At 39.6% G+C, this 26,148-nt stretch overlaps 1 protein-coding gene and 1 long non-coding RNA gene across 2 annotated transcripts; one reads left to right on the top strand and one right to left on the bottom strand.

Annotated features, from left to right (window-relative positions):
• Window positions 1–9,331: 9,331 nt before the first annotated feature.
• On the top strand, window positions 9,332–25,688 carry gjd1a (gap junction protein delta 1a). Its single transcript, XM_082169202.1, has 2 exons — window positions 9,332–10,288; window positions 23,930–25,688. The coding sequence occupies exons 1-2, from the start codon at window positions 10,218–10,220 to the stop codon at window positions 24,756–24,758; spliced, it is 900 nt and encodes a 299-aa protein (XP_082025328.1). The 5' UTR covers window positions 9,332–10,217; the 3' UTR covers window positions 24,759–25,688.
• On the bottom strand, window positions 18,632–21,331 carry LOC309498451. The gene is made up of 5 exons (XR_014205945.1): window positions 21,164–21,331; window positions 20,025–20,098; window positions 19,800–19,956; window positions 19,578–19,680; window positions 18,632–19,137 (listed from the first exon to the last, which is right to left on the bottom strand). It is a non-coding gene; the product is annotated as an uncharacterized lncRNA (long non-coding RNA).
• Window positions 25,689–26,148: the final 460 nt, after the last annotated feature.

The raw sequence follows: 26,148 nt of genomic DNA, 5'->3' as shown, positions 1-26,148 counted from the left end.
TAAACACTCTTATTCCATTTCCAAGAATGTCTTACAGATTCTTACAGAAATATGATTTATATTTCAAATACATTACCTTATTAACCAGCACGCTAATATTTGTTTTGTCGAACGGTGGTCTTCATTATTCTTCATGTGATCCAAATATTGAAAGAGAAAATAATTGGCCTATTTAAAGGTACAATATGCAAGAATTTTTGCCGCTAGAGGGCGCTACATTCCAAACAACAACAACGGCGTAGCTTGATGACGATGTGAAGGAGCGTGGAATGATGGGAACTGTCGTTTTAAACTCCACCGTGGATGTAAATCAGTCAGACGGGAATCGAAAAATCATGTTCATGGATGAGGCTAAGTTCTGTTTTTATAAATGTTGCGTTTAATGACATGCTTTTAGTGGCGAGGCTGGCGTGGTTCAGCGCGGTCTGTGATGGGAGAGAAAAGAGACGAGCAAGTAGGTCAAGTGCAAATGCACCTGTGTCTTATTGCAGTGATCGACGTGGAGAGACCGCTTATAAGCCGCGCTGGAACGAGAGAGAGACTGGAGAGAAAATTGGACGCAGAGGAAGAAAACCGGTGGATCCGAGCTCTCATTTTTGAACTGTTTTATGCCGTCGCGGTTGCCACAGTGAATGCGCGTTGGGCGCGGCTTTTGTTTGTTTTGCTTTATTTTAATAAAGTACGAGTCCCAGTCACGACGACGCGTCTTCTTCCTTCCTGACTCTTAAACCTCATCACACTTTTATTTCATTAAAATGAATTAACCGCAAGAAAAGTAAGGTTTAATACTTCATAGATGTTACTGTATTTGTTGAATTCATTGTTGTGATAACGCTGCGCAGTTTTACATGTTCTAAACAATTGTTGTAAAAGTACATTCGAACATGCCCACATCATTTGCCAAAATACTGATTAATCTTTATGTATAACACATGCTATGTTTATTTACATGGCCATAAACACCAGACGTGATAAACAATGTCAATAAACTAAACACAAATCTAAAGCAATAATACTTTCCTTACATAAACATAACTATTACGGAATGCTACATTTGGAAAATATAAAATTGAGCATGCTTTGTCGACAGAACCAGCTGCAATCGGTAAAGAATAATTGTGTCCCATAACGACTGCAAGAAACAAGCTAAAGTTTGTAGCTTGATAGACGCTACAACTACAACTTTCGCATTTGTCCAGGACTCCACGCAGTACGAGCGGAAACCGAGGGTGACGCGGATATGACGCAATTGACTGGCGACTCCCAGCTCACCCCTGCTCTAACGCCCCGTTTCCTTGGTTAAAATCGCTATTTTCTCACGATTTAAAAATAGTTGGAAACATTTGGGATATTGTAAGTAATCAACTTAACAAAATATATAACACTGGCCTTGAGATTTTGGGATATTTTAATGCAAAATTCTTACATATTGTACCTTTAATCATTTTAAATAAGTGTGTGTATCTACCATTGCTGAGTATTAATAAAAGATACTGTTGTTTTCAGAGGTTTCTGTTATTGGCTTGCCTCAACATTTGGAACATTCCCAGCATTTAAGGCATCCCTGAAAATTCCCAGCAAATACCACTGGAGGATGGTGAACCCAACAGTAAGACACACTCAGAAGAAATTGAGATGCAGAATTTGTTTTAATACAAGTACAAGCAACAAAAATCCACAGCTGGAGCAAAAATCAGCAAAAAGTAATCCTCAAAAAACAAAACCAGTCCAACAGGGCATTCCACAAAAATATTGAAAAAGATTCCAAAGATCTTAAGAAAAAAACTCCAGAGGAGAAAGTCCACAAAAAATAAAACAGAGAAGGGAATAATCCACAGGCAAGAGAAAATAAAATGTCTAAGAGTAAGAGAACACTTACTCAGGCAACTGGCTTTAGTTTAGAACAACTAAACACCAAGCGCAGAAGCTATGAGACAGAGTGACTTAAATACACACATCTGAATGAGACACATGTGAACCTAATAACACTAATTACCAATTGAGTAAACAGGGCATGAGATCACTATGAGGACATCTAGAGGCCAAAACATGACATAACAAGCAAAACACTGAGCAACCCCAGAGGTAAGCGATGAGAGACCTTCCCCTGACTGCATGTGGGACAGGCACTTACAAAGGTCTTTGTATCCTCTTTAATGGTCGCCACCAAAATGGCGGGTCAGACGAGAGACGTGACCCCACTGGAGAACCTGGGAGCAAACAGCTTTAGGGACAAACAAGCGGTTGGCTGGCCCACCTCATGGGTCTGGTTCTCGGGCCTGGGCTTGTCTTACTGTATTTTCAAGTTCCCATCTTAAGAGGTACACTATCTTGGAACTCGGGATAATGGGTGTGACAGGATCTTCTTGGTGGCTGCTTGAGTATACTTGAGACAGAGCTTCAGGTTTCAGATTTTTGGATCCGGGGCGGTAGGATAAGATTAATTGAAACCAGCTGAAGAATAGAGACTAGTGTGCCTGACGAGGGTTGAGTCGCTTGGCCTGCTGAATGTACTCGAGATTTTTTGTGGTCAGTGAGTACTTGGAATGGGTGTTTGGCCCCCTCAAGCCAATGCCTCCACTCTTCAAGCCCCAGCTTAACAGCCAGTAACTCACGGTCTCCCACATGGTAATTTCTTTCTGTTGGTGTAAGATGGTGTGAAAGGAATGCACATGGACGAAGCCTGTTATCCTCCCCCCTCTGGGAAAGCACTGCTCCAACACCCACATCCGAAGTGTCCACCTCCACAACGAAGAGTTTGTCTGGGTCTGGGAGAGTGAGAATGAGAGCTGAAGTAAAGCAGAGTTGAGTTCATTCAAAGCCAGCTCTGCTTCAGGAGTCCAGCAAAACCCAGCATTATTCCCTTTAGTGAGAGCTGATGGGGAGCCACCACAGAGCTGAAGTTCGAAATTAATTTGCGGTAAAAGTTGGTGAAGCCAACAAATCGCTGCACCTCCTTCACAGACGCGGGAGTGGGCCAATCCGTGACTGCTTGAACCTTCTGGGGATCCATTTGAATATGGCTGGGCTTAATGATGAATTCCAGAAATTGTACTTGGGTTACATGGAATTCACATTTCTCAGGTTTAACATAAAGGTGATTATCGAAGAGGCATCTAAGAACCTTCCTGACATGCTCCATGTGTTCAATGAAGGAATTTGAAAAAATATGAATATCGTCCAAGTAAACGAATACAATATCTCGAAGGACATCATTTATCAGAGCCTGGAAAACTGCAGGAGCGTTGGTGAGGCCGAAGGGCATAACTAGATACTCATAGTGCCCGGTGGGAGTGTTGAATGCGGTCTTCCACTCATCCCCTTGTCTAATGCGCACAAGATGGTAAGCATTGCGCAAGTCGAGTTAGGTGAATATGGAAGCTCCCTGCAGTATCTGAAAAGCTGTTGCCATAAGCGGCAATGGGTAACGGTTCCGGATAGTGATTTTGCTGAGGCCTCAATAATCGATGCAGGGTCAAAGGCCTCCATCCTTTTCACCCACAAAGAAAAAACCAGCACCCGCGGGGGAAGTGGACTGACAAATGATCCCTGCTGTGAGGGCCTCCTCAGTGTAATTGTCCATAGCTGCACGTTTGGGAGAAGACAAGGAAAAGATGCGGCCTCTGGGGGGACAGGTACCTGGGAGCAGCTCAATGGCTCAGTCATAAGGGCGGTGTGGTGGTAAAGATGGCTTTCCTTTTACTGAAAACTGCCTTGAGGTGGTGGTACTGAGTGGGGATTTGAGATAGGTCTAGGGCAGGGGTCGGCAAGTAACTTTGGCCGCGGGCCAATATTTTTTTTAGCCAGTAGATGGCGGGCCAGCTACACGGAGAAGGCCTATGTATACAAATTAAATACTCTTATATAGGCCTATAATTGTGGAATATGATGTGTCCGTCACCGTCCGTGGATCATTCATTCAATCTTTTTTTTTTTTTTTATTAAAACCAAAAATAAAAAGATGAAAAACGACTTGTTTTTCCATTATTTATTTCCTGAACTGAAATGAAAAAAACGAATAAGGACGGGTTTTCTGCTTGTGCTCAGATCAAAAATAGAAAAAATGAATTAGCCTACTGGATTAGACAAATTTTAATTTTTAATTTTAATTTTTAATTTAACACCTTATGCATATATCAAGGAAATCATTTTAAACAGATCAAGTACTATTGTGGTAACAGATTACAGCCATTTTAATAAAGGTGTGAATAGCAATCATGCCTCATTCCGTACAGTCCGACTTTTGAACTTTATTCCTTTTTTTTTATTATTATTTATTCGGGGACACACACATACACACCTAAGGTTTAAGGAGGTCTGTGTGGGACTGTTTTTTTTTTTCTGTCCCGCTCCCACAAGGTTCTATTCAGCAACCGCTTAAAATATACTCGGTGTTCACCCGCTTTATTTCCCGACCTGACGGGTCCACAAAATTTAGATCTCGTTTCCATAATCTCACATTCAAATGTCTCTAACGGAAAGAAGGAGATTAAATAGCCTATAATAATTATAAATGCTATACAAAAATTGTGTTCGTGTCAATATAAATAGTAGGCTATTTTAACATTGTACTGTCAGCAGAGAAAAAAAATGCCACAGAAAAAAAAAAGAAATATAAATAACAAATTAAATAGGACAAAGCCTATCACTCAAATTTCTAAGCAACATAAACGAAAATCATATTGCCCTACTGACGAAATGAAGTAGGCTATTTTCTGGCGAACTATTTCAAACATCCTTGCAAAAAAAGAATGTTGTTGACTGACAATGGTTTCAGTAGGCTACCAAACAGCTCCTCAGAGATAGGTGTACAGGCGGTCAGAATTAAGTGCGGATACGCTGTCAAAAGATGTCGGGAGTGCGAGTGGGCTATTGTCAGTCAGACCGCCCGCTCCGTCCAAAGTACACCAGAGTTCTGACCGCTAACGTCTTTTGACGCGCGAATGGACACAAAGTGGTCAAGCGTATAACTAGACGCGGCAGGCGCGAATTTGACGCGTTATTCGCGTCCGGTGTGAACTCACAGTTATAGAAAATGTAATCCCGCGCCGCATGATTCCCTACGGGCGTTTCACACAGTATGCGGCGGTGAAATCGACTACGGCTTTTCTCAAGTAGTGGAAGAGTTTTGTGCAGCATTTAGGACTACCAAAATAATCCGGCGGGCCAGAAAATATTGCTGGCGGGCCAGTTTTGGCCCGCGGGCCGCCAGTTGCCGTTCCCTGGTCTAGGGGTTCTTGAGATTCGAGAATGGGGTCAGAGGAACTCGGGATCAAACAGGTGACAGGGCAAGTGGGACCCCAACTGAGGATAGCGCCAGCGGACCAGTCAAGATGGGGGTTATGGTGAAGAAGCCAGGGGTGGCCGAGGATCACAGGGAACTCTGGAGATTGTATCAGATGGAATGACAATTCCTAAACCTAACCCTTGACAAATAGAGAGGTGAAGAGGAACGGTAAGAAGGGTTACCTTCCCGGGGCCTATAGGTCTTCCATCCAGTGCAGTAACTGTCAGAGGGGTATCAAGTGAGTCAGAGGGGATCTGCAGACTCCTAGCAAGAGATAAGTCTATAAAGTTCCTGGCTGCACCTGAATCCACCAAGGCTTTCAGCTGATGCTTATGATTTCCCCAAGCAAGTGTGATGGGGAGAATCTTGAATTGGAAGGTGGGGCAATGCGAGCAATTCCTGTTACAGTCCTTCCTTGCCTGTACGGGACCAAGCATTTCCCTAGAGCTCTGGGCAGGAAGAACGGAAATGTCCAGGCAGTCCACACCAGGCAACACTGCTCCCTCATGCGGCGATCACGTTCTGATGGGAGATCCGAGTACCACCCAATTGCATCGTTCCAGGAAATCCTTGGGACGAGGTGTAAAAACAAACGGGCGACTCAGATTCCTCTCCCTCAGACGATTATCCAGCCGGACCGCCAGGTCAATGAGGGTTTCAAGATCATGGGTAGGCTCTTGTGTTGCAAGGTCATCTTTGAGTGCCTCAGAAAGACCGTTCTGGAAGCACAGCATGAGAGATTCATCGTTCCAACCACTCCCGGCTGAAATAGTGCGAAAATGGATGGCATATTCTGCAGCACTGCGACTACCTTGCTGGAGGGACAGCAGTCATTTAGACGCCTCTCAGTCACTGATGGGATGATCAAAGACCCGCTTGAATTCCTCTTCAAATGCAGAAAAACTTGAGAAGAAGGGGCTCTGGGCCTTCCAAACAGCTGTTGCCCAGGAGAGGGCCTTACCAGAAAGAAGAGTGATGACATATGCAATCTTGGCCCTGTCTGAAGGGAAGGATGATGGCTGTAGCTCAAATGTGAGGGAACACTGATTGAGGAATCCACAACAAGCACTGGGGTCTTCCGAGAATCGTTGTGGTGGAGGTAGGCGAGTTTCTGCATGGGGAACTGAAATTTGAGGTGGTACAGAAGCGGCAGTCGAAGCAGTAGCTTGGGTAGAAGGCAGCCGATCAAAGATCTGACGGACAGAGGTCATGACATCAGACAGTAACAGGGAATGCTTAACCATCAAGGCTTCCTGTTGGACTAGCACTGCTTCATGACGTTGGACTGAGGACTCATGCTGAGCCACGGTAGTGAAGAGATCTTGCGTGCTGGGCGTCTCTGGGTTCATGATGGCTTGGTGTTTCTGTCAGAGCCGGGACTAGAACTCGGGTCTCTGATGTCCTACACCTTGAGAAGAGGGATAAAGCAGTGAATGTGGACAGTGTGTGAGACTGAGAGATGCAGTATGGTTGAAGTCTCTGTGTCTCAGCATCATCAGATTTTCTGCTGCAGATGCTACACTAGCTCATCTCCGCACTAGAGCGCTACCCTGACACACACACACACACACACACACACACACACACACAGACGGTCGCATGGACATCATTGCAGAATAAAAATATTAATTCCTTTTTTTTAACTTACCCTTAAGACAGACAGACAGATAGACAGACAGATGGACAGATAGATAGATAGATAGATAGATAGATAGATAGATAGATAGATAGATAGATAGATAGATAGATAGATAGATAGATCTTTATTACAATTCAATTGAACTCATGTTTGCTTGAGCAGGCGTGAGTGTAAGCAGGCGTGAGTGTGAGCAGGCGTGAGTGTGAGCAGGCGTGAGTCCAGATTGAATACCCCCATGTTCACTCATGTTTATGTAATTTAATTGTATGTGTGTCTGAGAGAGAGCAAAAGAGAAATAGCTTTTCTAGGTCACAAATGACACACCTGTGCCTCTTGCCTTCAAGCCAACACATCGCCCAAAACCTGACAACCCACAATTTCCAAAAGTGTGCATTCCCTCAAACAGCAGTCCAGGCAGTTTAACCATGAAGCAAAAATCATCCCTCCTCCACCTCCACAGTTAACATCTTGAGTGTTCATGTGCGTGTGTGCATTATGAGAGTATAAACAGCTGACATAGCCAAAGTCAGTGTGTCCTTACCCATAATGCCCCCTGATAATGACATAGCTGTTCTGTGATTAACTATTTCATTTAGGAGTTACTCAGGCAGTGAGTGTGCGGGAAAGGTTAATGGCTGCTTGCTTATGTGGATAGACAACTCCTCTCCTCTCTCTGTGCAGTACAAGACTAATGTAATTATACACAATGTTACCATGACACTGACACACACATGCCTACACACAGTATAACTGCATCAGTCATCATCACACAGTAGGTAAGAGCCGTACAAAAACACAATAATTTAAATTACAGTTTAAGTAGGTGTTCTATCAAAATTGATTGGACACCAAGCCTTTAAATGTTGGTTGTAAATCGTTTTCTTTCCCTTTTTCCATTTTCACACCCCTAGTCTCTGAGTCACATGGCGGAGGTGAAATGATGGAATGTGCAGGAGGAGGGGAGGGGAGGGGAGGGGGGAGGGAATCAACCCAAAATATTAATCAAATAAATGCAGCACTCAGAGTCAATGTGGCCGCACTGATGGACAGTGCAAGGAATGAGGAAAGAGATGGGAGACATAAGAAAATGAACTGAATGAAATATAAGTGCATGACAGGTTGTGATGGAGCCAATCTTTTAAATATGTGGGTGCACGGCACGCTCCAGAAATTGGATAATACCTTTATTTAGAACATGCCGTTTTCCCCCTAAATAATATAAAATAAAAAAGCTATCACTTTACATTGTAAAAAGTGATGGCCTGCAATGTTTAACTTAAACCTTCATTTACTCACCCTCATGTCGTTCCAAACCTGTATGTCTTTCTGTCTTCTGTGGAACATAAAAGAAGATATATTGAGAAATGTCTCACCATATCTTGTTGATTAAATGGAAGTCATCTAAACTGTTTAGTTACCAACATTCTTCAAAATGAAGAGAGAACGTCATGAGGGTTTGTAAATAATGACATCATTTAAATTTTTGGTTGAACTGTCCCTAAGGAGATATTACATGTGTTGATTCAGTGATGTCAAATAATATATTGTATAATACTATATGACGTTAAAATAATGTTAATTGAAATGCTGCATTCTGACTGGTCAATCCCAGCATTCAGCGGTCAGATGTTTCCAAATATTATGCTTTGTCCATGGCAATGGTGTATATACAAACTGCTCTTCCGGATACCTGAAAAAGGCACTACGTTCTTGTTTTTCGTATCACATAGTGCTCTGTTCTGTTTCACACAAACACAACTGTTGTCATCTTGCGTCTCAGTTATTGATTGTAGTGAAAATTCCCTCAAAGGACTACTACTATAATGTTGTCGTAGTGCTCATCTTGTTGCTCATCTAATTGTTTTGTATATTGTTTTTGTAGCTGAACCTTTAACATAACATATAGCTAAAATTATTAAACATTTGCATCTCAAATACATTTTGCAAAACATTTTCCCTTACTTTTATTACATATTGTTGGTTAATCTAAAATGTGCTTCAAAATAGTTTTTTCAGCAAACATTCTAAAGCCTGATACCCGTTTGGGCTTAGATAGATGACGGTAAGAAAAAGGATGAAGAACAGAAGAGCTGACCAAAATAATAGAATGCGAGAGATGGGGTTAGGCACCGCAGAATCACAATTCCCCATTAATAGTCTGACACTACAGTAAATACAAGCCAAAATAATCAAAAAGGTTCCTGAAAGTGCAGAAGTGTCGTTATTATTAATGTGTACATGCTGTGGGACAGAATAAGAGAAGGTTAAAACCTGTTTGCCTCCTGCAGCACAGATAACCTGAACAGCAGCACAAGTGAAACAGTCAGCAGAGCAGAGGAGAACAAGAGAATGAAGAGGGGAGGAGGGGAGAGGAGAGCAGGTCCGGGATGGAGGGAGGGTGGGTGGCATGCTTATGGCATGTGACAGAGGGAAAGAGAGAGAGAGGAGGAGGAGGAGGAGCAGAGGGAAAGGTATCATCAGCAGCAACAGCAGTGCAGCACAAAGACGAAAGGAACGGGGAAGGTGTGGAGAGAGAGAGAGAGAGAGAGAGAGAGAGAGAGAAGAGAGGCTGAGGTTTGAGGAAGATTGAGCCGCAGACATGACCACGAGCTCATCACTCAACCGGACATAACCTTGACGATCCTCGTCTGCTGCTGCTGCTGCCGCCGCCACACACTGGAGCACAGGCGATAGTGTGTGTGTGTGTGTGTGTGTGTGAAGGTGCGCTCAGGCGTTGCTATGAGATTCAGAGAGCTGCATCTTCATCCGTGTGCTCCTGCATGTGTGTTCCTTTAGCGTTCAGCTCAACGAATGGGAAAAGAGAGTCTGCAGTGACCGTCAAGTGAGTGAGTGTGTGTGAGTGTGCATGTGGAGGAAAGGGTAGAAAAGGTCAGACAGGTGTAGAGAGTGTGTATTTGTAGCACAGGGTGAGATGCAAGAGCAGGTAGGGGGTCCTACGCCCTGAGAAGAGAGAAAAAGCAGTGAACGTGGACAGTGTGTGTGTGTGAGACTGAGAGATGCAGTATGGTTGAAGTCTCTGTGTCTCAGCATCATCAGATTTTCTGCTGCAGATGCTACACTAGCTCATCTCCGCACTAGAGCGCTACCCTGACACACACACACACACTCACGGACGGTCGCACGGACGGACGCACACAGCTGCGGCTTTCAAGAGGAGCCCGAGATATCCGTTCAAAGGTCAACAGGGGGACACTGGAAGAGTTGCCGAGGGCAGAGGTCGTGACAATACCTGAAGGTCAGAGGTGGAGTGAGAGCAAAAAGCACGGCATCATGGGCGAGTGGACTATACTGGAGAGATTGCTGGAGGCTGCGGTACAGCAGCACTCTACTATGATCGGCAGGTAAGAGCTGTAGTGCAGCACACACACACCTCACAGAACGACTGTGTGCATGTGTGGCGACTCGGGAGTGTGCAATTCAAATATGCTGATAACACTTTATATTTTAAGGTTCAAATAGTTTAGATTAGTAAATGCATTAGGTCAATCTAGGTGAATGGTAATTTGTACTAACACATTTTGTGAACATTTTAACAAGATGTATAAATTAACATGAGGTAATCTATCTGTCAAAATTCTTTCAATCAGCAAAGATGCATTACATTAATCAAATCAAAAGTGACAGTAAAGACTTTTACATTGTTACAAAAAAATCTATTTCAAATAATTGCTGTTCTTTTGGACTTTATATTCATCAAAGATCTCAGATCACAGTTTTCACAAAAATATCAAGCAGTGCAACGGTTTTCAACATTGATAATAATAAGAAATGTTTATTGAGCTCTAAATCAGCATATTAGAATGATTTCTGAAAGATCATGTGAGGACGGGAGTGATGATGCTGAAAATACAGCTTTGCATCACAAAGCAAAAATCACATTTTAAAATACATTACCATATAAAACAGTTATTATAAACTGTAATAATATTTTATTGTTTTACTGTATGTTTGATCGCATAAATGCATCATTGGTGAGCATCATAGACTTCTTAGAAAAATAAATAAATAAATAAAAAAGATTGGTAATTTTAGACTGTAGCCTATGCGTTCCTCTCCGTCTCTCTCTTTGATGCAAAGTAAATGGTCAGTAATCAATAGGCTGCATTATGGGCCTTAAAGACTCAGACCAAGAGATTTGCTATTAATTGAAATGACAATTATGGCTCCTGAAAATGAATGGTTGATATTAAGCATATAAAAAATATTTAGGAAGAATATTACACTCACATTAACACATAAACACGCACCCACCTACACTATCGTGTGTCATGAAGGCATGTTGAGATTGGTAGCCTAAAGTGTGTGCACCTTTGTTTATGTGTGTGTGTGTGTTATAATTGAGTAAGCACTACTCTCTGCTGTGCTCATTAACCTTAACTGCAGGTAGCCCCACATCAAGGGCACGTCCTTCTCCCGTCTGTGAGAGGATGTGTGGGTTGTGGCACAGAGGGCATGTTAGTGGGTAGCACACACTCAAGTTTATACATTTCATTTCTACGCAGACATACTGAAAAAAACATTCTGCGGTTTTGAGAAGAACGTTCATATAATCTAGTCAATTACAACACAAGGATATATAAAACAGACACTTTACTCCATCTGGGCTGTCAACATCAATTTCTGTTATGTATTAACTTCATAGTTTTTAATTAAATAAGTATTTTAATAAGTAATCAGTAAATAAGTATTTTTCAATCTTGTGCTTTTTTACTCTTTTTTTTTTTAAACGTGTTAGCGTCTCAAGAGATGACTTTAGGTGTTTTTCATTTAATGAAACTTCAGCCTGTAAAAGGATACTGATTTCACCTCACATCAGTCCAGCACTGCTTTAACCAGCAGTCAATCACTTCACATCAATCGATCACAAAACCTCTGACACATACTGGGACGCAGACTTGCCTTCATTTAATGAATCCTTAATGTGGGGTTGTCTTGAGGTTAGCTAACTGTTTAATATATTATGTAACACTTTATGTGAGGGAAATGCAAACACTCACACACAGACATATAGCCATTTGTTATTCTCATCATCATGATGGGAACTTTCTATTGACTTCTTCTTTTTTTTTTTTTTATGTTTTCTATCCTTTAACCTTAAACCTAACCTTAACCTTAAACCTAACCTTAAACTCACCTTTCCGGATGTTTTCATTTTCATCACAACATTATATGGTGGGTTTATTAAGCCATTTTTGGCACTCTAGGGTTTTTGACAAAATTTTAAAGAACCTTTATGCCAAAAAGGTTCTACCTAAGGAGAAATGTCTACAATGATTGCATAATACTTTCACGTTTAACCAGGTATTTAATTTTTTTTTCTAGTGATACAGTATGTTTACGAGCTGTTTAGTTCATAAAATGTAGTTAAAATTAAAAATGAATTAAAACCACATTTATAAAATAATCTCATAATGGGAACCTCTAAAAGGTTCAATGAATCGCCTGACAGAACCCTTTAAGGTTCTATACAGAACCTTTTCATCTAAGAGTGCTCTCAAAATGAAGAGGATTTCAGTTCTTACTGTTTACATGTGGGGGACATTTGATCTACACAATTACACACAAATAGATTGATGCAAATGCACACAAAATCACTTATTTTTCACATACTGGAGCTGTTTTGGAATCTGCATGGCAGTGTTGTGTTGCTGAAAACACGTGCTGCTGATGTATGTGTCTCTCAGTGTGAGGTAATCTGCGTATTCTTCTCTCTGTTCCTTTGAGGTCTGATCAAGCACTTGAGGCCGGAATCATAGCGACAGAATGAATAAATGAATGAACAGATGAATAAATCCTCTACTATCATTCATCAGCTGCTGCAATCCCTCCCTCCCTCAGAACACACATAAAGACAAACACACCGCAGCTCAGCCAAGTTCAGTCCCAGGCTTTATGATTACACACACACACACTATTCTCTTTCTTGCAGGGAGAGAGTCTAAATGGAACTGATCTGATCCTAGCAAAAACACTTGTATGTGCGGTTGTATGTCTGTGCTTGCAATTGATAGATGATCTGTTGTAGTTTCAACCAGTCAATATTTTCGAATGGTCACAACAACACTGTAATCTATACCGTTCTCCATTTACTGTTTGGTCAGGACAACATTTGAGTCAGCACACACACACAAACGCACACACACACGTTGTGTTTTCATGTTTTATGGGGAAATTACACAGACATGATTGTACAAACAATCACAATGTAAAGAGTACCTGAACCACTTACACACACTTCTCCTTGCATTTCATACCATAACACATCCCTGCATTCTATAGTCAACGGCTATATCTGTGCTGAAATCTACTATATTCTTTCACAGATTAAATATAGAATCGTCAGTCTCTCAGTCTTTCATAATCTCTTGCCACGCACACGCACACGCACACGCACACGCACACGCACACGCACACGCACACGCACACGCACACGCACACACACACACACACACACACACACACACACACACACACACACACACACACACACACACACACACACACACACACACACACACACACACACACACACACACACCTCCTGTGCTAATGCAGATGATTAAGTGGCACCTGTGAGATGGAAGTAGAGAGAGTAGTGTGCTCACATCACTCAATCTTTATTGCAGTGCTAGAGAGAGAGGGAAATAAACAAGCCCCATATCTCCAACATAAACATTAGCTCATTAATTACTTAGAAATATCATTAGCCACATTCCTAAATGAAAACTTTTAGTATTTGTGTACATATAATACCATTTAAAAGCTTGGGGTCAGTAAGTAAAAAAAAACTAAAAAACCTTTTATTCTGCAAGGACACATTAAATCAAAAGTGACAGTAAAGAAAACAAAGTAAACAAAAATCTATTTCATATTCATGCTGTTCTTTTAAAGTTTTTATTAATCAAAGAATCATGAAAAAACAAACACCATTGCAAATTCCACTATGCAGTCATGGGGCATTTAGGGGCAGTCATGGCCTAGTGGTTAGGGAGTTGAACTGGTAACCCAAAGGTTGCTGGTTCGATTCCAGAACCGGTGGGAAATGACTGAGGTGCCCTTGAGCAAGGCACCTAACCCCTTATCGCTCCCCGGGCGCCACACAAAGGCTGCCCGCTGCTCTGGGTGTGTGTATCCACGTTTGCAGTGTGTGTGTGTTAACTACTCACTACTCTGCTCCTAATGTGTGTGCATTAACTTAGATGGGTTAAATGCAGAGGTCAAATTCCAAGTATGGGTTACCATACTTGGCCGTCACGTGTCACTTTCACTTTCACTTTTCACTTTCAGCACAACTGTTTTCAAAATTGATAATTATTATGTCAATGTGATGTTTCTTGAGCACCAAATCAGCATATTAGAATGATTTCTCTGATTTCTGAAGGATCACGTGACACTGAAGACTGGAGTTATGCTGCTGAAAATTCAGCTTTGCATCACAGGAATAAATTGCATTTTACAATATATTAAAATGTAAAGCAGTTGATACACGGTAACACTAGGATTTTCCGTCATTAATGAATAACTAACAAATGACAAACACAATATTAAAATTCTAGTAGCTATTCACTAGCTAATCAGTATTTTTAACCTTACAAAAATCTCAAAAGCTTACAATGACTTCAGTCATTACTAGAGAGTTATCATGCTTTTCACTTTAGAATACAAATAATTAGTAATTCCTTCTGAAGGGTTTGATATTCAGTCATAGTTGGTCTCCATGATCTTCACTTTAGAATTAAGTATACATCATGCATTATTAACATTAATTATGAACCTGTAAATTGTACTTCAACCGAGTGCTATTACTTACTAATACATTACTTATACATTAATGACAGAACAGTGTACTAAAGTGTTACCCAAAAATTCATACATTCCCTGGGAATTTAATGGCATTGCTGTTTCTAGCAGCACACTCTACTGATCGAGCTACGGTAACACTATTTAAAAGTGAAAACTATCACTGCGCAGCCCTTCTTTCTCTCTTATGGTACCACACACACACACACACACACACACACACACACACACACACACACACACTGTGAGTGTGTAGATCAGAATGCTTTGATTAAGTCTGTGAACAAATTGTTTTTCTGAAGTCACAGTACAGCTAACATTACCCTACATTTTCTCATCCTTTCATCTATTTAACTGGTTTTGTCTCTCGGGAATTTATGATTTTGTATTCTTCATTCCTTGTCTTCTTTAATTTTTTCACTCAGGATGTAGGGCTCATCACTAGTTGTGTCATGTCTGAAGTAGGTCTTTATTGACAGAGAGGAGACACAGAGGAGGAGAAAGTGAGAGAGTTAGTGGAAGAGATAGAGAGCATGAGGTAAATCTCTATAGTGGTAGTCATTTGCAAACACATATCTGTCCTGGTGTCCTCGTTTTCTATGTTTGAACAAGTCTGTGTGTGTGTGTGTGTGTGTTTTGTGGTTTATTTAGCTATCCTTTGGAGACACGTGTGTTTACATGAGGTATGTAAATATGATAAAACCTCTTTTTGAGGACATTTGAGGACACCATGATTTGGAAAATCAATTCATAAGGTTTTTTTTTTTGAATCCCCCCCCCCCCCCCCCCCCCCCAAAAAAAAAAAAAAAAAAAAAAATATAATAATAATGAAATTAATTAAATTAAAAGAGTAGGGCTAGGGTTACAGTAACAGGTAGCATTTATATAAAAAGCGAAAGAATGATGCCCTCATTTTGATAACAATTTAAAATACACAGCCATATGTGTTTGTCTCTATATGTGTGTGATTAATTGAAAATCATAAACGTTTCACACCCATATTAGGCACATCAGAGCTCTATCTGTGGAGAGGCAGGGGAACTGGGACGCATGACACAGGCCCAGCTGTATACATGGCTGTTATAAATGCTTTCTTACCAGGGACAATGTTTATTTGAAGAGCGAATGTGTGTTTTGATGTGTGGGGAAAGATAGAAGATGCAAGATGGAAAGAGAATGTGAGCTGAAAATCACTGAAAAGCTCTCGGAGTTCGTGAATAATTGATAACCTGTGAGATACTGTTAGTTTTAGTACATTTTCCTTGTTCTTCCGATACATAAAAATAAATACAAAACATTTGGAGTGTTATTTCACCCAAATAAAAAGTTTTTGTGTGTCTAGGCTTATTTGGGAAAGAGAATACTTATTCTTATTATCTGCAGGTGTGTCCTCTTGTGTGTTTGCATATGCACTGCAAAAAGTGATTTTCCTATTCAACATTTTTCATCGTTCTAAATCCGATCTGGATGTAGTCTTTGACAAAAATGCGATTCTCTTATTTTTTTACCCACATTAAAGTGTTGATAAAAAAGAATGCATTAAGCTAGAATACAACTTTTTTTTCTGTTCTTTCTTATGATATATTGCATATTGAGATATTCTTACAACAGAATATTCTGGGGGCTATGAAACTTTCATGAAAATTGTCAAAAATGCTGGCGGTGGCTGGCAACTTTTTTCAAAAACACTGGTGGGGAAAGAGTTAATATCTTAAGTCATGTTGCATCTCAAGTAAATGCTAAGAATGTTTAGATTGTACTGGAAAACAAGAAAAAAATTTTTTTATTAAAATGAGAAACGCACATATATGGCTTAAAAAATAATGTGTTTAAATGTTTGTGTGACTTCATAAACAACAAAAGCACAGAAAGCTTGACAGTTTTATGTCTGAACGTACTGTACACACACACACACACACACACACACACACACACACACACACACACACACACACACACACACACACACACGCTCCATTCACTGTAAATTACTCTGCTGCAAACTGACACGCTACACACAATATGCGTGTTACTGTACACACACACACCAGGTGCGGTAAATGAGTCCTTCATGTTTTATTTCATAAATATGCTGTGTTTCTCGGTGCATGCTCTCAGTCGCCTCTCTCCATCTGTCTCTCCGTATCTGTCTATTTGTCTAGTTGCTCCTCAAGTCTGCCTCAGCCCATCTGTCTGTGTCCTCTTCCCTCCTTCCTTTTCTCATCCTATCCAAGCTCTTTCTTTCTCTCTCTTTAGTTCACCTTGAGATGTCTCACTTTCTCAGTCCATATGTGTTTTTCATCATCCTCCAATTCCACACTCATTTTTCCTCTCTTTCTTGGTATGCAGGTTTGTGCCTGCCCTGTGCCCTTGGTATGCCTACTTGCTCTTTTTCCCAATATTCCATCAATCATTCCTCCCTCCCTCCTTATCGGTCTCTCTCTCTTCTCTGGTACAGTGCAGAGTGCTGAGTGGTTCACTATGTGGTTGCTATAGTAACGGCAGCAGGGAGTGGGGGATGTGCTGCTAATTTAAAGACCCACCAGGGCTGTTAGCCATTGATACATTTACGTTAGATTTTTTTTGTATTATACTCTAATTATTATAAGTGTTATATAAAGGTAACACCATCTGCCGTTTGAACCGGGAAAAAAAATGTCTTGCTGTTATACTACAGTAAATTGTCATTGAGTTTGATCAAGAGTCATAACTGTCCTACTTACCGCAGCGCAAATGTTCACCATATGTCCATTAAAACCACTGCTAACTTCACAGCACTGAGCTAACATTAGCCTTTCTGATTTAGAGCACAAATGATTTCTCATTATTCTTTTCGCATTCATTTTCTCTAGAGCTATTTTTTTAAAAAATCAGAAGAAGAATTCTAAGACCACCTCCAGGATCAATCACAACATTATAAACCTTGATTTGAAGAAAAAAAAAGTATATGGCATTAAATTACTGACTTTTCATCAAATTGAATTTCAGAATATTGAAATATACACAAATATCAAAGCCGGTCTATTGTGCTCTATTTATTAACATTTAGCGTTGAGCCATCACAATGCTAATAATGTATAAATAGCATGCTAAAGTAACACTGAAAATTTATCAGGAAATCCTTCACCCCTCCAACTCCACATTATAATTAACTAAGTACAGGAGGGGGAACCTGCGCTTAAGGCTAGAAAGCAAAACCTGTTTGCCTTAATCACTCGCTTTCTTGAGTGTGCCATGGAAGTCTTGGAAAATACAGTACCATTCAAGAGTTTGGGGTCACGGGGAGTTAGTAATTTGTTTCAGCAGGGATGCATTGAGTTGATAAAAAAATGACAGCAAAAACAGTTATAATGTTACAAAAATGTTATTTCAAATAAATGCTGTTCTTTTGAACTTTCTATTCATCAAAGAATCACGAAAAAACTCTATTGCATTTACACTTACACACTGTAAAAAATAAAAAGTTGAGTAAACTTAAAAAAGTAAAGCAACCAGCTGCAAAGCATTTTTGAGTTTACTCAACTTCAGTGGTCGAAGTTCATCCAACTACCAGTCCAACTCAAAGAAATGAGTTAGCACAACTACTGAGGTCCTGAAGTTGAGTAAACTCAAAAAAGCTTTGCAGCTGGTTGCTTTACTTTTTTAAGTTGATTCAATTTTTTACTTTTTTTAGTTGATTCAATTTTTTACTTTTTTAAGTTGATTAAACTTTTTTACTTTTTTAAGTTAATTCAACTTTTTCAAATATCTCACCCAGATACTTGTATAGCCTTCACATTAAGAATCCAAATGCAGGGAGTAAACCACACTGTAAATACAACACAATACAAAAGACATTGCTATCATTACAGAACTTATTTATTGACAAATATTCAGCAAAACAACACATTTTCTATTTGCATTAGGTACACATATTTTAAGGTGATGAAGTTCTATTCCACTCTTCAAGATTAATAAAAATAAAAAATAAATGCACAAAATTAGAGTACAAACTGGAATAAATAAATGCTCAACCTTACAATTATCCATATGGATTGCAGCTACTTGGACAATCTTTTGAAGGACTATGCAAAATAAATCAGCCTTGCGGAGCACTTTAGGTCAAGATAAATAAACGGGTTTTTTTTCTAAACAAACTAAACAAATTTTTTCTTAACCACCAGTTACTACTGGTGTATTTTAATACTTTAGGATAGTCCATTGGGGCCATAAATCAAGCCAAAGAGGAGAGTAACAACTGTGGCAAAGGTCTTGCACATTATCTGGCCCAATCTGCTCTTATAGTACTACAGAGAGGCACCTTATATTTGGGTTTGAGTGGCAACATCATCTTCAACGATAGTTAAGATCCTCATCTTCTCCCCTTGTGAATGTCTTCTGGCTCTGTGTCCTGCAGTAGAAAATAAATCAGCATAAAATTAGGGTCATTTTTATTTTATTGTATTGAATTATGTTAGACCAGAGTGTCCCTAAAGGTCTGCTCATGTAACTTCACTTGAAACACGGTCATGTTTAACCTTATGATTGTGCACTGTATTGTTTTAACAGGTTAGATATCAGAGGGAATGTCTCCAGACAGTGTTGTGAAACAGTAATTTTCGACTGTCTTTGATTTGATAAAATAACAACTTGTTGAATTTGTGCTATCAGGTGAAGTCAAACTGATCACTGAGAAAGTTTCAACTACGATTATTTAATAAAGTATTTTTTACCATGACTTTGTCTGTTGATGAGAAGTTTTGTATATCACACAAAACCTATCTCTTAACAGCATCTGGTAAATAGGTGAAATATATCAGGTGTGAGTGTATATGCTGATGATCTTCTTACCAGGCAAGTCTTCAGAATGTTTCCAGACTTTTCCCTCATAAACAAAGGCAGACCTTTAAGAGTTGTAGACTTTCTTTGAGGAAGCACATTGGAGTTTCTGTGTCTGAAAGACAGAAAAACAAATATGGAACAAGTTATATACAAAGAGAAGCATGGGAATTACCTTGAAAAAGAGATGGCACCATTTAGCCTTTAACCAGAGAGATATGATCAAATAATTACTTGATGATCAAGTTGGTCTAGGAGGATCTTCATCTCATCTCCATACGCTCCACCACTTGCTTTGTACGACTAGATGTGTATTCATTTAACCAAGAGAAAAAGGTGCTCTTCGGATCAGTTTGTGTGATCCTGTAATACTCAGCAGAGAGCAGAGACCCTAAAAAACATTGTTGAAACAGTAAGAATTAAGTGTAGACCAACACAAGTAAATTCAGTTCAACTCACCTGATCTTTTCAAAAATAAAGGCCACTGTTTTAGCACATCCAAGGATCTTGTCACTGTACTGATGTTCTTTAGTCTAAAAAGGACAAATACAACAGAACAAAGATACATAATTTTATTAAACAAAACAACAACAACAAAAATCAGTTACAGTAAGTTAATTTAACATGTAGTAAAAATAATAAAGAAATTGAATAATCAAATGTGAAAAATAATCAATGCATAGTTTTCACTGTATTTATTAAATATGACAGATATTAAAGATACAAAAGGTATTATAAGAGCAGTGAGCTATTTTGTCTTTTGTAGCCTAATATTTGTTTAAGGATACACAATATTTGTATCTTATTCACTTTAAAACATACTGCACACATACTACCCATTCTATTATTTAATATGCAAAGTTAACATACATATTTTTAACATTACACATTCGTTTTGCATATATAGGCCAATATTATTAAATTTTTCCTCTAAATTGTATTGTATTTAATTATATTGCACTGTAGAATGACTGAGCCTCAACCTAAGCATGTACAAACTGTAACTGAAATTTGTATACGTGACAAATAAACTTGAAATTAAATTGAACGGACTGCGGTCACTTTAAGAGCTCATGGATCTAATACTGAAACATCTAGGTTTCACCAAATTGGTTATGTTCATTTAAGACATTGCCGACCGTGTTTACTTGAATACTTTTTTTTTTTTATTTTTTTTTTTTATTGACATAATTGTATGTGTATGTCACTATTAAATCGCAATACGCCACGAAAGATAGCTGAATTCGCACTCAGATTCTGTCCGAGTCCGAGAGAAGCAGCATTCTGTCTCTCAATCAACGCAAGCACCGCATTTAAGTCTTTATTCACGACTTACTGAGCTTAACATTTTTAACATATTTTAAACACCATGCACGTCCTTGTCCTTCTTTTCTCATTCAAGCATGTTTCCTCACTCTAACGTTAGTCTGGGTAACTTAACGTTAGCACGTTAGTAGCAATGTGCTACGTGGATAATCTCTAACAATAGAAACTTATCGTCACCACAAAATATATCTTTTAACATAATACTATATTTTATCAACATATGTGTGCAATTTATAGCCTATTTTCATGTATAAAGCTTAAAGAAAACTTACCTCAATCAGATGAAATCCAGTCCCTTCGATAGCGTGGTTGAAGGAGGAAACCCCGAGAGTAACGTACAGCGAGACAGACTGCGCATGCGCGATGACGGGAAGTTAAACGTTCGAACTATGAAATCAAAATATTAAGTTTTCTCAACTTAATTGTTTGTGTTCATTGGACAAAATAATAGTACACTTGCAGTTAAATACTTTTCATAAGTAAAGTCAACATTGCAGTCAAAAATTTGCCCACTCAACTTAAAATTTTAAACTGAGTTAACATTTTGCAAGTTGGATTTTTTACAGTGCATTTACAACAGTTTTTTTTTTTTTTTATTGATGATAACAAGAAATGTTTCTTGAGCACCAAATCAGCATATCAGAATGATTTCTGAAGGATCATGTGACACTGAAGAATGGAGTAAATGATGCTGAAAATTCAGCTTTGACATCACATTTAAAATATTACAATTGAAAACAGTCATTTTTAGACTTATTTCAAAAACATTAGAAAATCTTACCGACCCCAAACTTTTAAACATTAGTGTTGTTTGTATATCTTGTACATCTTAATATGCCAACTGAATCACAACAATGTAAAATATTCATATTTATTTATTTATCTCCACAAAAACAAGGCTAGTCCACATCGTTTCTACAAATTTACTGTAGAATGGCACAATTTTAAGTTACAAGGACAGTCTGAAACCTGCTCAAGGACACATACTGGTTATAATTCAAGTATCGCCGCATGCAACCTTTTTCTTACTAGCCCAGATCTTCAACCACTAAACTACACCATCCAATATGCTTAAAATAAGCTGAGGGACTTGGACTGAGGGCTATATGAATGCCATTGTTGCAGGGTAATAGCTTAACACAGTCGATCGGGCCTCAAAGAAGTACTTCATGATTATAAGTCTTATAAAATACTGAATGCAAAATACTAGCTCTCACGATGTATGTGTGTGTGTAAGAAAATGTATGTCCTCATGAATTGAGACCAGCCTGCAATGGAATAACGTCATGGCTGGTTCTAGAGGAAGGTTATTGTGAGTGAAGGACGGCCTCAGCACAAGTGTGTGTGTGTGTGTGTGTGCATAGGTGTGTGTAAGGATGAGAGCTAGACAGACTGAGGAACATTTGTGTGCTCAAGCTGCATCTGTTGAGAGAGAGAGACAGAAGGATGGAGATGTTTCGCTCTAAATGGCACACTGACAGGAGACCCGGCTATGCGTAAAGCTTCAAGGTGTTTCTCATCAGGACACTCACACTGTGTGTTACAGTGTTACAGTATATGTCACATTCCTGCATGTGTGATTGTGGGACTGGTGTCTGAACTTTGATCAAGTCAAATCACTATGATCAAACGAGTCTGTGCTTTTGTCTAGATTTGTGTGTGTGTGTTTGTATGAATCGCCATTTATTTTTCCACTGAGTACAGATTTAAACTTGCAGAAATCTGATAAGAGAGCAGAGGTGGGGATATAAATGCAAACATGCACAGTCGTCCCAACACAAACTCTGCTGGCCTTGATGCAGTATGCCCCAGTTATCATCATCATCAGGGAACATATGCCTGCACACACACCCACACGTGAATGAATGTTGAAACGTGAAAGGTGTTCTTGAATGGCCTACACAGATATTTTCAAAATTTCAGTAAATTCTTAAAGATGAAATTTGCCATTTCTGTGACACTAGTATTTAGCACCAAAAATATTAGGTGTGTTCTACTTCGACTGCAGCCGTCAATTTGGACACTTTTCTGCTTCCTGTAGCGACGCTCGCATGTGTTTGCTTGCTTTATTGCAGATGAAGTGGATACGATGTAGTATTTGTCAAATAACAGACATTAACAAGTTTCAAAAGAAACACTTTTCATTCAATACTTTCTGTAGGGCTTAATACACTGCCTATATGTACAATAAAAAAGTTAAACATAAGCCAATAGGCTACTATTTAAATATAGATTAAGTAGGGTCTATATTATTATTTTGACATTCCCTACACAATTTAACACTGAAATCACATGACAAGATCACTCAAGAGTTTTTACTGTTAAGAAGATGCGGAACTGAAGCTGTCAGAATAAACATGATTCATTGTGTTCATCAAATGCCATTGTTGTTACCGGTGAGTCTGACCATGGCGTCAGCACTGTCTCAAACCGGACAAAATTTCTAATCGACATGCACTGCTTGAATTCAAACACACTGCATGAATTTCACACCTAATGACTTTTTTTTTCAGACAGGTTACTCATCCTCAATTGGGTGTACAAACAGATAGTCCCGCCCCCAATCTCACGCCACTGGTTAAACTAGTGTAACAATGTTGGGCTGGTATTTTTTGTGTACGTAAAAAGTTTTTGGGGTGGGGGTGGGGGGGGATATAGGAATGGTTTAAAGTTTTCGTTTCATATTAAGCTGAAAGAGACAAATGTTTTTTTTAACTTATTTTAACTTATAAAATATTTAAACATTTCAGCTTTAAATCAGTATCAGGTCATTTCGAAAGGCAGCTAAATGCCTGTTAACCTCTGCTTCTTACAGCAATTACTCAATATTTTGTCATTTTGTGCACATGTGTCTGCATTTGTGTGATAGAGGGGAAAAAGCTATTTCACAATGTGTTGTTTGTCAGTCCTCCTCAAAATGAAATAAACTAATCCTTTTTTTCTTCTCGCTTTTTCTTCCTTCCTCTCTTCAATCCTGTCCCTATCACTGCCTTCCTCTTCCTTGCCTCTTTGTGTCTCTTCCTTTCTCTCCCCCAAAGGATCCTGCTGACAGTAGTGGTGATATTCCGGATCCTGATCGTGGGTATAGTGGGAGAGAAGGTGTATGAGGACGAACAGATTATGTTTATTTGTAACACGCTGCAGCCAGGTTGCAACCAGGCCTGCTACGATAAAGCCTTCCCCATCTCCCATATCCGTTACTGGGTTTTCCAGATCATCTTGGTGTGCACGCCCAGCCTCTGTTTTATCACTTACTCAGTGCACCAGTCTGCCAAGCACAAAGATCGCAGTTACAGCCTCCTGCACGGCCCTTACATCGACCACGGACATGGACACAACCGCAAGCTCCGCAACATCAACGGTATCCTGGTGCACCCGGAAAGTAAAGACGAACGTGACTGTCTGGATTTGAAAGACATCCCCAACATTCCGCAGGGGGTCACGTACTCCAAAAGTGCCAAGATTCGTCAACAGGAGGGCATCTCCCGTTTCTACGTCATACAGGTGGTGTTCCGGAACGTTCTGGAAATTGGCTTTCTTGCCGGCCAGTACTTCCTGTACGGATTCAATGTTCCCGCCATGTTTGAGTGCGATCGCTACCCCTGCGTGAAGGAGGTTGAATGCTACGTGTCACGTCCCACGGAGAAGACAGTTTTCCTTGTGTTTATGTTCGCTGTTAGCGGGATCTGCGTGGTCCTAAACTTGGCTGAGCTCAACCATCTGGGCTGGCGGAAGATTAAGGCGGCGATCCGTGGCGTCCAGGCTCGCAGAAAGTCAATTTGTGAGATCCGGAAAAAGGATGTGTCCCACCTCTCATCTGTGCCCAACCTGGGCCGCACCCAGTCTAGCGAATCAGCCTATGTCTGACAGCGAATAGGGGAGGGGCTTAGACGAGGTTGGGTGTGGCTGATGAGGCGACGGCCACGCCCTGTGCTGCATACTTGACACTTCTAATTTTATGCATAGATCGGACAGGGTGAGAGAGGGGTAGGGTGAAAATAAAAAAGCAAATGAACCAGTGAGGACTGTAGAAAATCAGATTTAGGATTCTAAACTTTATGGAGAATACTGCTTTTTCAGACTTTAATGATGAATGCTGGGGAACAGAACAAGGGCTCATACTTGGTACACAAACACATTTACACCGCAAACACACACACACACATACTGATATCCCTGAGCCCCGCTGAACAACAAAAGTCTTCCAACAGAAAAAGAGAAATTTAAGAAACAAAATTTAATTGCTTGCTGTCAAAAGAGGTGGAGGGATAAAGCAAGAGGACTGCTCAGCATGTGACTCAGAAGCATTGTAAAATATGAACAATTTTCTCCAGGGTCAACGCTGAGACATCACTCATGTTTTGAACAGCCAGAAAGAAAAAAAGGAGGACAAACAAAAGAGTATAAAAATTTACCTCAGCACAGACTCCTCTATGCCTCTCCCCCACTTGCTTTCTTTCATTTCTTTCTTTCTGCATAGTTTTATAGATATAGCTATTAAGTATACAAGGCAAGAAGAGAAAACGAACATTCATCTTCTGATAAGTCACACCCCCATGTTTGCTGGGAGCTAAAAGAGACGCAAAAATCAACATTGACACACCACAGTCCCCAGTCCAAATTCCTTTGTTTCACCAACCCTCGAATCATTACTGTACATATCTTAGAATACTGATATCGCAAGATCCATGTATTTAACACACTGAAGTGTAGCTTTTGCCATTATTTAAAAGGAATTGATTGCCAAAAAGAAAAAAGAAAAAGAAAAAAAAAACAGAAAGAAAGAAAAAACAATAATTGTGTTATTTATCTGCATTTGTTCTGCAATGGACAGGAAAAATTGTGATTTTATACTATGGGCATTTCCAGACAAAGGCATGTTACGATGCATCATTAGAATGGCTAGATAGTGTTACGAGCTGTGTATAGAAACAGACTGTTTCTTTTTTGCACCCAGTATTTTTGAGGTGTATTCTGAAGCATGCGGGAGGAGATCTATTATAGCTCTATGGGAATGACAGAGAGAGTCTATACTGAGTACGGCTCCAATGCAGCAATAATATATAGATATATATATAAATTATAAATAAATATATGTCATAAAAATAAATGAATAAACTATTTAAAGAATCAATGAAATATAGTAGCATAAAGAGTTCTTCTTTACTTGTTTGTGTGTGGATATACATGAATTTCCATCCAAGTGAGCATGTTGTTGGAGGGTTTTTATCCAGACTGCAATCACTGCAGGGATGAA

Source organism: Leuciscus leuciscus, assembly GCF_965113295.1.
Source record: "Leuciscus leuciscus genome assembly, chromosome: 5".
In the NCBI taxonomy this organism is placed as follows: Eukaryota; Metazoa; Chordata; class Actinopteri; order Cypriniformes; family Leuciscidae; genus Leuciscus; species Leuciscus leuciscus.
This window is presented reverse-complemented; position numbering and strand designations above follow the sequence as displayed.

Coding starts and splice junctions, on each gene's coding strand:
- gjd1a (XM_082169202.1), top strand. CDS start 10,218: ATGGGCGAGTGGACTATACTGGAGAGATTGCTGGAGGCTGCGGTACAG. Junction 10,289..23,929: donor CACTCTACTATGATCGGCAG/GTAAGAGCTGTA, acceptor TCTCCCCCAAAG/GATCCTGCTGACAGTAGTGG.